This window comes from Chenopodium album, chromosome 10 (genome assembly GCF_948465745.1).
Source record: "Chenopodium album chromosome 10, dcCheAlbu1.1, whole genome shotgun sequence".
Lineage (NCBI taxonomy): Eukaryota > Viridiplantae > Streptophyta > Magnoliopsida > Caryophyllales > Amaranthaceae > Chenopodium > Chenopodium album.
Window position 1 is genome coordinate 17,704,746 of NC_137843.1, and position 14,001 is coordinate 17,718,746.

At 36.9% G+C, this 14,001-nt stretch overlaps 2 protein-coding genes across 2 annotated transcripts; both read right to left on the minus strand.

The window, feature by feature from the left end:
* Positions 1-749: 749 nt before the first annotated feature.
* On the minus strand, positions 750-4,446 carry LOC145564963 (uncharacterized). The gene is made up of 4 exons (XM_081625107.1): positions 4,249-4,446; positions 3,841-4,120; positions 3,392-3,573; positions 750-1,061 (listed from the first exon to the last, which is right to left on the minus strand). The coding sequence occupies exons 1-4, from the start codon at positions 4,444-4,446 to the stop codon at positions 750-752; spliced, it is 972 nt and encodes a 323-aa protein (XP_081481233.1).
* A 296-nt stretch (positions 4,447-4,742) lies between these two features.
* Positions 4,743-5,804, minus strand: LOC145564964 (protein FAR1-RELATED SEQUENCE 5-like). Its single transcript, XM_081625108.1, has one exon. It carries the CDS (start codon positions 5,802-5,804, stop codon positions 4,743-4,745), a length of 1,062 nt encoding a protein of 353 aa, XP_081481234.1.
* Positions 5,805-14,001: the final 8,197 nt, after the last annotated feature.

Genomic DNA, 14,001 nt, shown 5'->3' on the forward strand with positions numbered 1-14,001 from the left:
ACTTACCCCCGCACAGGACGTCCCGAGAACCACGTACATGGGATGTATACAGTTTCGGGACATCGTCGAGCCGTATAACCCAGACAGGGTTTTACGGCAACTTGGTCATGTGCAGGGGATACCGCGGCCCGGTTTTAGGCCTGACAGCGCGTACAGACCTGCTAATGTCCGGTCGTATAGCGTTACTTTTCGAGGTCAGGGGTTATAGGATAAGTTTGGTCCTAGGAGCTGCTGTTTCGGCCTGTCGTTCCATCCACCTCTATTGGATGGACAACCCACATGCACACCTGACTACTTGGCCTGGTTTTACACGTACTCCCATCCTCGGCTTATTAGTGATACCGCGATACTTGCCCCCCCACCAATTCCAGGGAGGACGAACACTAATTACGTAAGTATTTGTTACTTGTTTTCCATTGATTATTGTGCAACTTAATATTGGTACTGATTATTTTTCGTATTTTTTACAGTGGATGGGTCGCTCCATGCATGTTATACGACGATTCATTGCTGATAGCGGCGGTGAGATTACCCACACAGTGGTTGAGGCCCAGGACCTTATTGCGGCGTGGGACGCAATGATGAGGATGTAGTTGATTTCATTTTCTTATTTAGAAACTAACTTCATTGTTTTAGGTTATGTTGTAAAAAATTTTAAATTTATTATTTGAATTTAAATTTGCATAATACATTGCTTAATTCTACAACTATGCAAAGTTCTACAACTAAACATTGCAAAGTTCTTATCACTAATTTGTAGCTAAAGTATGCCATGTTGCTATCCGACCTACATATCGTTGATCCCAGTCTTGCACACTAAAATCGCGCACGTCGTACCAAAAACCTGCTACAGGAGGGAATGAAAAATTAGGTGACATGTCCAATCGAACATAGTGATAGTTTGCCACTGTGAGGAGTGCAAACTCCCTATATGGGCCCGTGGCAGTGGACGGGGCACTCCATGGTAGCACAGTGATGCATGGATACACACCTATTCCATCTACGCCAGCACCGAAAAGCATAATGGTAGTGTTGAATAGGTTAGCGATCGGAAACAAGTCCTGAAACACTACCATCCAATGTTCACTTGTGCATCTCCCACCAGTCCATCTGATACGACGAACCTCGTTCTCCAGTTGATCAGCATAAATTTGAGAGTAAATGTTAGGATGCGTGTAGACACCAAATTGTGTCTCCCCAAAACCAAACCCAGTGATGAATACCTGTCACGTCAAACCATAATCGAATGAGGTGAAAGTGTGAAAAGTCAAGTGTTGCAGTTAGTTTTTATTAAAATCCTTCTTTCTGTTTTCGAAAACCATTTCTATTTTATGAAAACGTCCAATTTAGTTTATTTTGGTCCATGATAAGGGTCCAATAATGGTGTAATTGGATGGGGCTTGAAAAGACCTTTCCAACGATATATTATAAGCCCAATTCCGATGAATAATGAGGAAGTTATGGCCAAAATACTAAACTGGGCCCAAACCAGATTTTACCTACGATCCAATGATCATGAGGAGGGTCCAAAGGTTTAATCCTATTCCTAAACTAATTAGGATTGATTAGAATCTTTTATAAGTTTCTAAAATATCTTAATTATCCTTTTTTGAAAAGATAAGATCATAGAATTTGATTTGAATATAAACTTTCCTTTTTTAAAACTTTCCTAATTCTATTCGGATTTAAAGATGTTCAAGATAGTCAGATATTATTTTCGTGCCACATATTTTTTATCCAAATTTTATATGGTTGGATAGATCTTGAAATTATCTTTCCAATGATATATTATAATAATAATTCCGAGCTATAACGAAAAAGATATTAAAGATATACGAAACTCTATCCAAAACTGACACCCTTTCACTATTTCGTCCATATATTTTTATCTACAAAAGATTTTAATCTGATTCTAATTGCATTAGAAAGTAGACTTCAAGAGCTTTCCAACGACATATTATATGACTTATTTGGACTTCTAGATCAAAAGATATGATAAAAACAAAATCCGCAAAAACTGTCTCTGTCGCCAAACGACAGGCTTGTCGCCTCGCGACAGACTCTGTCGCCTGGCGACAGGATAAATTTCTGGCGACAAGGTCGGTTTGTTAGCGACAGAGTGGAGTTTTATTCCTTATCAAATTCTATGTTTTTCCGGACTATTTTTCTTATAAATAGGGTCCGAATTCCTGTTTTCAGAGATCATTCACAATCATCAATTCTCTCTATCAACTCTCATCCTCAATTCTCTCTATTCTCTCATCAAGAACTACTTAATTCTTATTTTCTCTCTCTCTATTTCTAAACTAGCCTTTTTTCACACAATATTCCGCATTCACAAGACTTAGAGTCTCTTAGCCAAGTTCGAAGTTGCCTTCGCCCTAGACGTGTAAGGTTGATATTTTCTGAGGGTTTGGTCCAAAACTAGTCAAAACTTTATTTAATTTGATTTTAATTTAATTCTTTAATTCTTTAATTATTGTTTATTATTTTCATTGAAGTTTACTAACTTTTGTATTTTGTTATTAGAAAGAGGTACAAGGCTTCAAAGTATGTAATCTTATTACTCTCTTTCAATGTAGAAAGCATGTTTAGATTTGCTTATTATTGTTTATAATTCCTAGTATCATGTTAGGATGTTGTTATTGCTTTCTAGTATCATGTTTAGGGTGCCTTTACTCTTTCTAATATCATGTTAGTACCATGTTAGGTTTAAAGCTTTGATCTTTATTGTTTAGTGACATGCTAGGATTTATTATTAATATTGTTAGTATCATGCCTAGGATCTTGCTATTATTATTAAGCTTTATTATGCCTTATCATGATTATCATGATTATTATTATTATTGTTATTGATTTATTATTATGTTGCTTGATTTATATTTTATTGTTATTGCTTGATCACACCTTTTATGCTTGTTAAAGGGAATTTGTACTTGAAATCACGCTTAATAAGATAATTAATAATTTGGTTTAGGCTAATGTGATTTTAACTCAAGTGATCGCCAATAATAGTCTTGTTTGTGCATTAATATTCAACCAACATAGATAAACAGGGTAGGTTTAATATAATGTTTGTATGTTATTCGAAAAGCGCACATGAATACGAGCAGAACAAAGTAGAGGCCTATTTTATAGGGCGGGTCTTTTCTTTTGTAGATTGGATTCGTACCCTCATCCCCGGACCCTATTTGGTTCAAGACCTTATGGAGTAGTTGATGGTCCTTTTGGATTGTCCTTTGGGTTTACAAGTTCCTAAAACTTGTTGGCGACTCTTTTTGCTCTTTGTCTTTCCCTTTGGAACGCCACCGTACTTTAGTGTATGATCACAGTGGGGTTCAAGTTTGGGGTTATCATAATGCTTGAAATATTCCCTACAATGCGCGACAACCTCGTTTGCAACCATAGTCCTGGCCAACATCCACTGCTCCTGGTCACCCAAAAAGAAATCTGCAACACATCGAAATCCGCAATTTCCGTCACCTATCGGGTCAAGCCAACCTTCCAAAAACGGCAACATGAATTTTGGAAAATGATCGACGTATAAAAAATCATCGATGTTCATCTGACTACCTGTAATAATCACCAGGAAAGTATTTTAGCATTATAAAAACCCGACAACATCCGCACTAATTAAATCCCAAAAGAATTAATTAAATGTAAAACATATTAACAACAACAACAACAATAATAATAATAATAGCAAGTAACAATAATAATAATAATAATAATAATAATAATAATAATAATAATAATAATAGCAAGTAACAACAACAACAACAACAACAACAACAACAACAACAACAATAATAATAATAATAATAATAATAAAGCATATACCAGAAGGCGTTTCCATGTTTACTGATGATTGTGATCGACCACATCCGGAGCTAGATGTAGAAGTAGCACGACCCCTACTTAGGCCGCGACCTCGCCCACGACCACGACTACGACCGCCCGGAATATGCTCGAAGCCACTTGGATCACGCCTGGTAGATGAGGACCACTGTTGGCCTTGTGGTCGACCCCTGGTTGTCTCATTTATCTCGGGCTCTTCATAATCTACATCTTCAGGGTAAAGCTCCGCAAACACAACACTCGGTTCACACTTCGCACAAAACTGGCATCACGAAGTAGTACCTCATCAACCAGGGATCTAAACTGCGTCGTGTCCTGTTCCAACTCACCCTCAAAGATAGGAATGTCAACACCGTCTCCAATGACTAGGGTTTTCCAAAAAGGATGGACCTGATCCAAATACAACCCCGTACCACCCTGAATCGAGGTGTGTATAGTACAAGCGCATGGGAGTCCGTGTGTCATCAACATCGCACAACCACAACGCTCGTACACATCATCAGATAACTCTCTCATCCTGTTCACCTCCTGCTTAAGAATTTTGAGAGCATGGAAGGAAACATAGCCACTGAGATTGTGCAAGGGCATTCCCCTGTACTCCACTCCAATTCGTCGTCTGGAGTCCTCCAAATGATGACGAATTTGAATAAGCAAACTCTCAGTGGCGCGGTGTACACGGTTGAAGATAGAATCTATTGACCCTTTGGAGCTTCCGAGCCACTGTTTAAGCACAGAATGTTGACTCTCCACTCTACACGTGTTCACGTTGCCAAAGTGCAGCACCTTATTTGTCCAAGCCGGAATAAACTTGTTCTTGTGCACAAGCCAAGTTTTTTCACATAATCCACAATGGTATGCCTTGACCTTCCCCAAGTATCCTTCATTTATTGCAACTCAAATTCATATTCATCCTCAGTTGTCGCATTCATGATTTTTGACCACCTCCCATTCCTAAATTTCTCGGCAGTCACCATGTCTTTCTTACACAAATGGTATACCTTGGCCAACACATCTTTGTTGATGTGCCACCTACATAGCAAGTGAGCTGTGTTTGGGAATATCTCTTTCACCGCCTTCATAAGTCCCAACTCTCGATCAGTTAGTATCACCTTAGGAGTCACTTCAAAACCTATATACAACTTCAATTTCTCCAAGACCCACTTGTAACTCTCAAAGGACTCTGTCTTCATTAAAGCATACGCGATCAAAAAGTTTTGATTTGTCGGTGTGATCCCAACAATCTCAAAAAACGGCATGTTGTATCTGTTTGTCTTGTAAGTGGAATCCATCCCTATGACATGTGGATATGTTCGTAACATATTCGCCATCACTGGATGTGCCATAAAGGCCTGGGTGACAACACGTGTGTCGGGGTCAGCAGCTACCCAACCAACGTATTTGCGCTCATTGGCCAAGTGAAGGAACTGGTTGACGACATCTCTCCCTTCACTAGCATCAACCCTAACACGACTTCTGAAATTGTAGATGTGTCTCATGTTAGGGTTCTCAGTGGGAAACGCATCTTTCACTGCCGCCATTATGTGACTAGGTTTAGCACATGCTGAACTCATTTGACTAACCAATTTCTTTGCAGCCGGACTTAGACCACTCACTTGCCAATGAACCTCTCGATATACCATCATTGGGAGGTTATGCAAGCCATGCAAACCTGATGAAGGAATGATTTTCCACCCTTGATCGTCCACCATACATGTGACCTTGATACGAAATGGACACTTAACACCCTTTCTTTTCGTGTTTTTCCGTACAACATTCTCCATATCTCTATCTTCGGCTGTGTTTCTATGGCCACGATCGCACTTAAGATACTTGACCGGTCGACCATCTCGTTGTTTCTTATACGAAAACTTTGTAAGGAAAAAACCATAACGTATGGAAATGTTTTGTGCCCATTCAAATGCTTCTTCAAAAGTCGGGAAGATCATTGACGTTATAAAATATGAATTGTACTCGATGCCATCGCCACCATAATCCGGTAGTGATGCCTATTAAACATCCCAACAAAATATTTTTAAAATAATAATCAAAATAATAATAATCATAATCATAACAACAATAATAATCATAATCATAGTTATAGTAATAATAATAACAACAACAACAACAACAACAACAATAATAATAATAATAATAATAACAATGAAATAATAATAATAATAATAATAATAATAATAATAATAATAACAATTAAATAATAATAATAAAAACAATATTAATTTAAAAAAAAACAAACCGGGCAAACTGGGCGGTTAAACCGTGGTAAAACCGTGCAATCCGGGCGGTCCAACCACTGTCAAACCGTGTAGTTCAGGCGGTTTGACCATGGTCAAACCTGGTCAAACCGCCTGGACTACACGGTTTGACCGTGGTTGGACCGCCCGTATTGCACGGTTTTACCACGGTTTAACCGCCCGGTTTGCGCGGTTTGACCACGGTGGACCGTTTTTTTGGGCGGTTTGAGTTCCGGCGAAAATAAATTACCTCGCCAAGTGGATCCGGCGGAGCGGCCTGCCGCTATCACTTTCCGTCATGTTGGCGCTGGTGGCGACGGTGCAATGGTGGTGACGGGCGGTGGTGGTTGTGTTAGGAGAGAGAGGAAGAAAAGGGTAATGTTGGAAGTTTACATAAAAATGTGGGCGATTTCGATAAAAATGTGGGCGTTGTTTAGCAGTCTACTCCAAAAATAATGAGGAATAATACGAGGTAATAAAAAGTAAAAGAGGTCTTTCAAAAAAAAAAAAAAAAAAGGTAACGAGGTACTAAATTCTACTAGCCCTCCATAAATAAAAATAAAATACAAATAAAAAAACATGCTAAATTCTTTTTTAAAAAAATGCTAAATGGTTGTAAGATAACCGTTTTTCATTATATACAATAATTATTTGATTTTTTTTTCTTCTTATTAAAGTAAATAAAATTAATGGAGAAGGGTTAACTATGCTAATTGTTCAATATTTATTGAATTGTAGAATGCCTCCAATAGTTCTATATTTTTGTAGCAAACGTCTGTCTTTGTTAATCGTTCTATATTTTGCGATCTTTAATCACATTTTTGTAATTGTGTAGTAAATTTATTGTATGATATGATTTCCTCCTTTTCTTGAAAAGTGTAGATTTAGCTACAAAAGTTTTATATTGTACCCAAAATTGTGGCATAAGAGTATGTTTGTAACGGAAAAATTATTACTCATGACACTAGTGTAAATTTTCCACAGAAAAAAACTACTCGTGGCACAAATGTAAAGTTCGCCACAGGAAAAGAGCTAATCGTGGCACCAATGTAAAGTTTGCCACAGGAAAAGCGCTGCTTGTGGCACAAGTGTTATGTTTTCCACGAGATTATAAATACCCGTGGCATAAATATTTCTTCTAATTTAAGGTTTGTATCATAGTTTATTTTTCCAGTGGCTAAATGAAATTAGGCCACGAATTTAGAATTCTTGTGGCATAATTCGTGGTACAAGTGATGATTTGTTGTAGTGTTACGTAGCTTTGGATGCTTGTGTTACCCTTGGCTTAAACCTGACACTTCTCACAAATTAGACCCAAAATCCAAACCATGCATTTTCATCGGTTATTCCAAAACACAAAGTGCCTATCATTGCTTAGATCCAACAAATAATCGGGTTTATACATCTAGGCATGTTCATTTTGTCGAAAATGAATTTTCATATTCTCAATTAGTTGATCAACCGTTGACTCCTACTCCTCACCCTGATTCTTGGTGCTCCATTAATCTACCCATACTCCAAAATCCTATTCGCATGCCTACACTAGAACATCCAAATTCCACGGGCCCACATCAATCCAATACTAGCAACTTACATTCACCAATTTCACCATCCTCTCATGATTCCACTAATACTCCATCCATAAATAATAATGTCACCTCCACTTCTCAACCTACTGCACCACTCTTCTACCCAAACATAAGTCCTCGTTCTCACGTGGAGTACTCCAACCAACATACTTTATCTCACTGCCCAACTAATGATGATGCTAGCTCCGAGATTCAATCAAGCCCACAACCCGAGTCATCATCTTCATCTAACCCACAACCTGCTGGTATCATCTCTAGGTCCAAGAATAACATTTTTAAACCTAACCCCAAATATTCTCATCCTACTGATGAGCGTCATTTATGGCGCTCAAAAGAATAAGATTTAAGTTCATTTTCTATATAGTCTTTCATTATTTTCATATAATTTTCTTAGTTTTATTTGGTTTTCCGTATTTATAACTCATTTTGGTTTTTCGTTTACTTTTATGAGTTTTCCATGATTTTTGTTCTTAATTAGCTATTTTAGTTTAATTTCTATTCTTTTTGCTTTCTCTCTTACTTTTACTTGATTTCTTGCAAGTGAAGTTTTGTAATCTTGTTTGCCGCTCTCTTACGGATGTTTTCTCATTGATTTTAGGTCCAAAGTGCGCAAATATTTGAAGATTAAATGGATGCCCTCCTCGCGGGCATCACCTGGAGAGCGTCGATGAGGAGCATGCTTGTGAGCGCTAGAACTAAAGCAAGAGGCCGAGTGCATGACCATCACTATGGTGCGTGAGCGCAACAGTATGCATGACTGGCACACCATATGGTGCGCGCGCGCACACCCTCCTGTGCGTGCGCACCATAGGTTGGTGCGCGCGAGCACACCCTCTTGTGCGTGCGCACCGTGGCTCTCCGTCCCTTTTGTTTTTCTTTGCTATATATACTTGTGACCTTTCTATTTTTGAACAACTTTAGACTAGCTTAGAATTTCTCTCTCATATGTTAGCTTAGATTGAGAGTTTCTCTCTCTAGTTTTAGGGATAGTTTAGGAGTAGTTTTAGAGAGAGAAAGCGAGGGATTTCAATGGTTATTTGAGTGATTGAAGATTCAAGATGACAATTGTATTGAAGATCTTCATTATCAATCAATGAGGATTTCTCACTCTCTCTCCTCTTTATTGCTTTGTTTAATTTCATGTTTGTTTGGTTTAATTTTGATGTTTGATTCTTGATAGTGGAATTGTTCTTGATATATTTGTTGATTCTTGATTTCTTTAGTTGATTGTTGATAGATGATGATTCTTGAGTAGTTGTTTGGCTAGGAATTGGGTGAAACTTGTATGATTGATTGATTGTGATTAATTTGGTAATTGTGTTGATTGATTGTTGAGATTAAAGTGATTAATGAAGGTTTGCATGTGTAATTCGATTAGGCCTTGAGAATTATGCTAGATTGCATTGTAATTGCTAATGACACGACCAATTGATTTAGGAATTTCAATTATTGATTGGTTTGGATTGTGATTCTCTTAGTTTGTTATTCATAGTGAACCCTAGCTTAACAATTAGGAGATAGCTCTTTGATTCCAATTGATAGCTCTTATCATTAGTCTTCACAACCTTTGATTGACATGATCTTCTCAAGTTGTTGCAATTGTCATGATTACTTGTTGATACCATTCCTAGTGTTTTATTTGTTTGGTTGTTTGTTTTGTTAGTTGTTAGTGTTACCTCTTACCTTTGATTTCAACCTAGCTTAAGCACATAATTGAGAGTGCTTGAACATTACCGTTCCTTTGGATTCGACCCTTGACTTACCTCTATACTAGTATTTAGGTTTGTTAAGTGGTTATAAATTTGTTTGGCTCTAGGGAAGATTAGATAATGACCTACATTTTCCCTACGTCACCTACTTCCACCCAGAGTAAGCCAATTACTCCTACCACTGTAGCTCAAGCTCTAAAAGACCCACTTAGGTGTCAAGATGGAAGAAGAACTTGCTTCTCTTTACAAACTTGGTACATGGGATTTAGTTGCTTCTCATAATATTTGCATTACTGTAAAATGCAAATGGGTGTTTCGTATTAAATACAAGAAGGATGGTTCAATTGAACGCTACAAAGCTCGTTTGGTTGCAAAAGGATTTCAACAACGACCCGACATTGATTATACGGAGACATTTAACCCGGTTGTAAAACCGGCAACTATTCGTACTTTGCTAAGTCTTGCCATCTCCCAAGATTGGCATCTTTGTCAACTTGACATTAATAATGCCTTTCTTCAAGGCACACTTCATGATGAAGTCTACATGTCCCAACCTCCAGGCTTCATTGATGTCAAGCACCCCACTCATGTGTGTAAACTCAAAAAGGCTATCTATGGTCTCAAACAAACTCCTAGAGCATGGTACACCGAGCTTACAAATTTTCTTCTTGGACAAGGCTTCAAATGATGTATTTATGACACATCACTATTCATTTTGCATCACTCGTCCAATCCCATCTACTTGGTTGTCTATGTAGATGACATTATCATTATCGGCCCTAACATTGCAGCTCTTGACTATTTTATTGCAAGTTTTGCCCAACGATTCTCACTTAAGGACTTGAGTAATCTCTCGTATTTCCTTGGGGTAGAGGTTATGCCTACTCCTAATTAAAGGTGAGCATTGTGCCTTGTCGAGCCGTCGCGGGCCGTGCCTGGGTGGGCCTCGTGCCGGCCGGCTTCGCGGCGGGCCGTGCCAAATTTTGGCACACCCCAGCCCACGGCACGGCACAAACCACGTGCCTGGCGGGCCGTGCCGTGCCGGGATGCGGGCCACCCGTAATTTATTTTTTATTTTTAAATATATATGTATATAAAAAAAATCGATATATATATATATATATATATATATATATATATATATATATATATATATATATATATATATATATATATATATATATATATATTTTGAACAAGTTAAGTTTATATAAATAATGTTATTTTTTTTATGTTTATGTTAATGTTAATATTTTTTTTTTTGAACAACTTTAATTTAATTAAACTTAAACATAAATTATTTATATAAACTTAATTAAATAAATTAATATAAATAAACTTAATTAAATAAGTTTATATAAATAAACTTAATTAAATAAGTTTATATAAATAAACTTATTTATTTATTAATTAATTAAGTTTATTTAATTAAATAAGTTTATATAAATAAACTTAATTAAATTAGTTTTAATATAATTGGGCATGGGCCATGCCACGGGCCGTGCCGACGACCATGTCACCCGCTGTGCCCATGCCGGATTTCAATTTTTTGTTTATGGCACAGTCCACGGCCCACTAGTGGGCCGCCGTGCCGTGCCAGAGTCGTGCTGACACGGCCCGTGCCCATCTTTACTCCTAATGGTTTATTTCTCAACCAAAGATGTTACATCACAGATTTGCTGGAGCGCATGGGCATGCTAGAAGCAAACCCCCCCCCCCCACCCCTATGGTTGTAAAACAACATCTTACCACTCATTTGGGGGTTGTTCTTGATGAACCAAGAGATTACCAAGCTGCTGTAGGTGGACTACAATATCTCACCTTAACACGACCCGATGTAGCTTATGCTGTGAATAAATTATCTCAGTTCATGAACCGTCTAACTTCGGAACATTGGTCTGCATTGAAACGTCTTATACGTTGCCTCAATGGTACTCTTGACAAAGGCATCAACATCTATCGTGATTCACCTTGTATCCTCCATGCCTTCTCCGATGCCGACTGGGCAGGAGATAGAGATGACTACACCTCCACCATGGGTCATGTAGTATTCCTTGGTCGCACTCCAATTACTTGGTTCTCAAAGAAACAAAAATCCTTAGCTCGTTCTTCTACTGAGGCCGAGTACCGAGTCGTTGCCTCCACCACAGCTGAAATTATGTGGGTTCACAATCCGCTCACCGAATTAGGGGTGCAACTTCTCCATACTCCAGTGATATATTGTGATAATCTAAGTGCTACTCACCTCTCTGCCAATCCAGTTTTCCATTCAAAAATGAAGCATTTAGCAATAGCCTTCTATTTTATCCGAGAACAAGTTCAACAAGGTACTTTGCGAGTTACCCATGTTCCTACTGGCGACCAGCTTGCTGATTTCCTCACAAAACCATTGTCTAGACCAAGGTTGGACATCTTATTATCCAAGATCGGACTTTCTGAACCGTCGTCCGTCTTGCGGGGGCATGTAGAAGATAATATTAGGAGTATCACTTGATATTATCTTCTCAATATAATCTTTGCACATATCTTTGATTATATTGTTAGGAAATATTATTATTCTTTGTAATCTCCTACTTATGTACATAGTATCTTTTTGTCTAGGATATTATCTTGGTTTACTTTGTTCCTACCGTAGGTATATTCTTAGCTTTCCTTTTGTACTATATTAAGCTTTGTAATTCTATTAATCAATATAACCTCTTTCATCTTCACAGAAATCATTTGCACGGCCGTGAAGATTATTAGGGGCAGCATCACTTGTTTCGATTGAGGCCAATGAGCGGATTGTTGGGGATGCAGTGATTGTAAAGGGTTTGGTGGGCATTGTGGGTTGGGGAAAGGGAGGAGGCGAGGTCGCCAACCGGGGGATCGTTTGGGCGTCGACAGCTGGCACGGGGAGGGGGGAGGGGTGGCTAACGGGGATAGGGGGGTGGCTCACGGGCTAGTAGAGTGATGCAGATCAAGCATAAAAAAATTTATGAGTCTAGATTTATTTCGATTAGATTTATTTAATTTATGTTAGTAGTCATATTATTTTATCTTGTTAGTATTCCTATGATTTACTTAGAAAAATTTATCTTTTTATAAGATATTATTAGAGTTTGTTAGGATTTTATTTTTATATTTTAGGTTTTTTTTTATTGGATTATATGCCTATATATATATTTGTTTTTGACTTTTTGTTAATGAGAATAGAAAGATTGATTGAGTTTATGAAAACATGAAAATTGTGAGTTAGTTCGAGTGAATCGGATTGATTTCAAAACGTTTGCTTTTCTTTCGAAAAGATCAAAATTAATGTTGCTTTTCATCTCGTTTGAGTCGAAAAAATCAAAACTTATTGAATTAGGTATAACCCTAATCGCTAGAATCCCTTTCCGTGGTTTAATCCACATCATTAAGGCTTTTTTTTTTTAATATATTAAATCATTATTTAATGTGATAAGCCACACTTAGCTTGTTAGAACCTAACAGATTCCATTAAATGGTAGCAAAAGCTAAATTTTGTAACTTTAGATAGCAAAATAAAATTTTAGGCAGGTAACAAAAATCAAAACAGGGTATTTTGATGATAGCAAAACTCAAAATTTCATGGGTGCTGATATTGCCAAGGCAAAAGAGTCACTTCCAAGGCTAAATTATCTACTACTGTCTGTAATCTATGAGAATCGATCTATAAATGTCAAACTCATTAATTTTGTAATCTTTTAATAATCTTATATTCCCAATAATGTCTTGTAATATTTTGTTACTATAATTTAGTAGCTAAATATTTCAATTTAAATCTTTCTCATTCTAAAGACGATAAACATTAATAGGCAAACCAGCTAGTCATCATTCTTCGAAGAAATATATCATATGCCTAAGGAGTTGTACATCATACGATCAATATCCATAGCCAAATACATATTTTTAGTGTTTTTTTTTTTTTTTTTTTTTTTTTTTTGAACAAATGCGGAGTAGTAGTTTCTCAATGTTAGAGTAAACTTTTGTTTTCTAAAGCTTAATTTGTATATCATTAAAAAGGTTAAAACTTATACGAAGTGCTACATAACAAAAAGAGTATAATAGCCACTTACATGATATCCGTAAGAAACTAAAAACAATCCATCTAACCAACACATGAGGTGCATTATTATGATCAATTGAAGTTTTATTTATTTATATATTATTTATTTATTTTTTTTGACAGGATGATCAATTGAAGTTGGTGCACTATCACCATGGGCTAGATAAAAATTAAGAAGTATATAAATTCGGTATAAGGACTAGTAAATTGTGAGAGTATTGACTTAATGGAGGATTTTGAAGAAAATAATCAGTTGGTGGAGTTTGAAAAAATTTTAATCGGAATATTTAGCTACTAAAAATTATAGGTAATACAAGATTATTAGCAATAAAAGACTATTAAAAGATTAAAAAATATTTTATTGAATAAACAAGTTTGATATTTATAGATTCTTTTAAATTACAGCCAATAATAGATAATTTAGCCTTGAAAGTAATTTTTTTACCTTGGCAATATCAACACCCAATTTCATTTATTTAATGTGCGTTTGATCAAGAAAATGGAACGGCAAAGCCGCAAAGGCA

Coding starts and splice junctions, on each gene's coding strand:
- LOC145564963 (XM_081625107.1), bottom strand. CDS start 4,446: ATGCCCTTGCACAATCTCAGTGGCTATGTTTCCTTCCATGCTCTCAAA. Junction 3,574..3,840: donor AAACATGGAAACGCCTTCTG/GTATATGCTTTA, acceptor TGATTATTACAG/GTAGTCAGATGAACATCGAT. Junction 1,062..3,391: donor GGACTATGGTTGCAAACGAG/GTTGTCGCGCAT, acceptor GTAGTGTTTCAG/GACTTGTTTCCGATCGCTAA.
- LOC145564964 (XM_081625108.1), bottom strand. CDS start 5,804: ATGATCTTCCCGACTTTTGAAGAAGCATTTGAATGGGCACAAAACATT.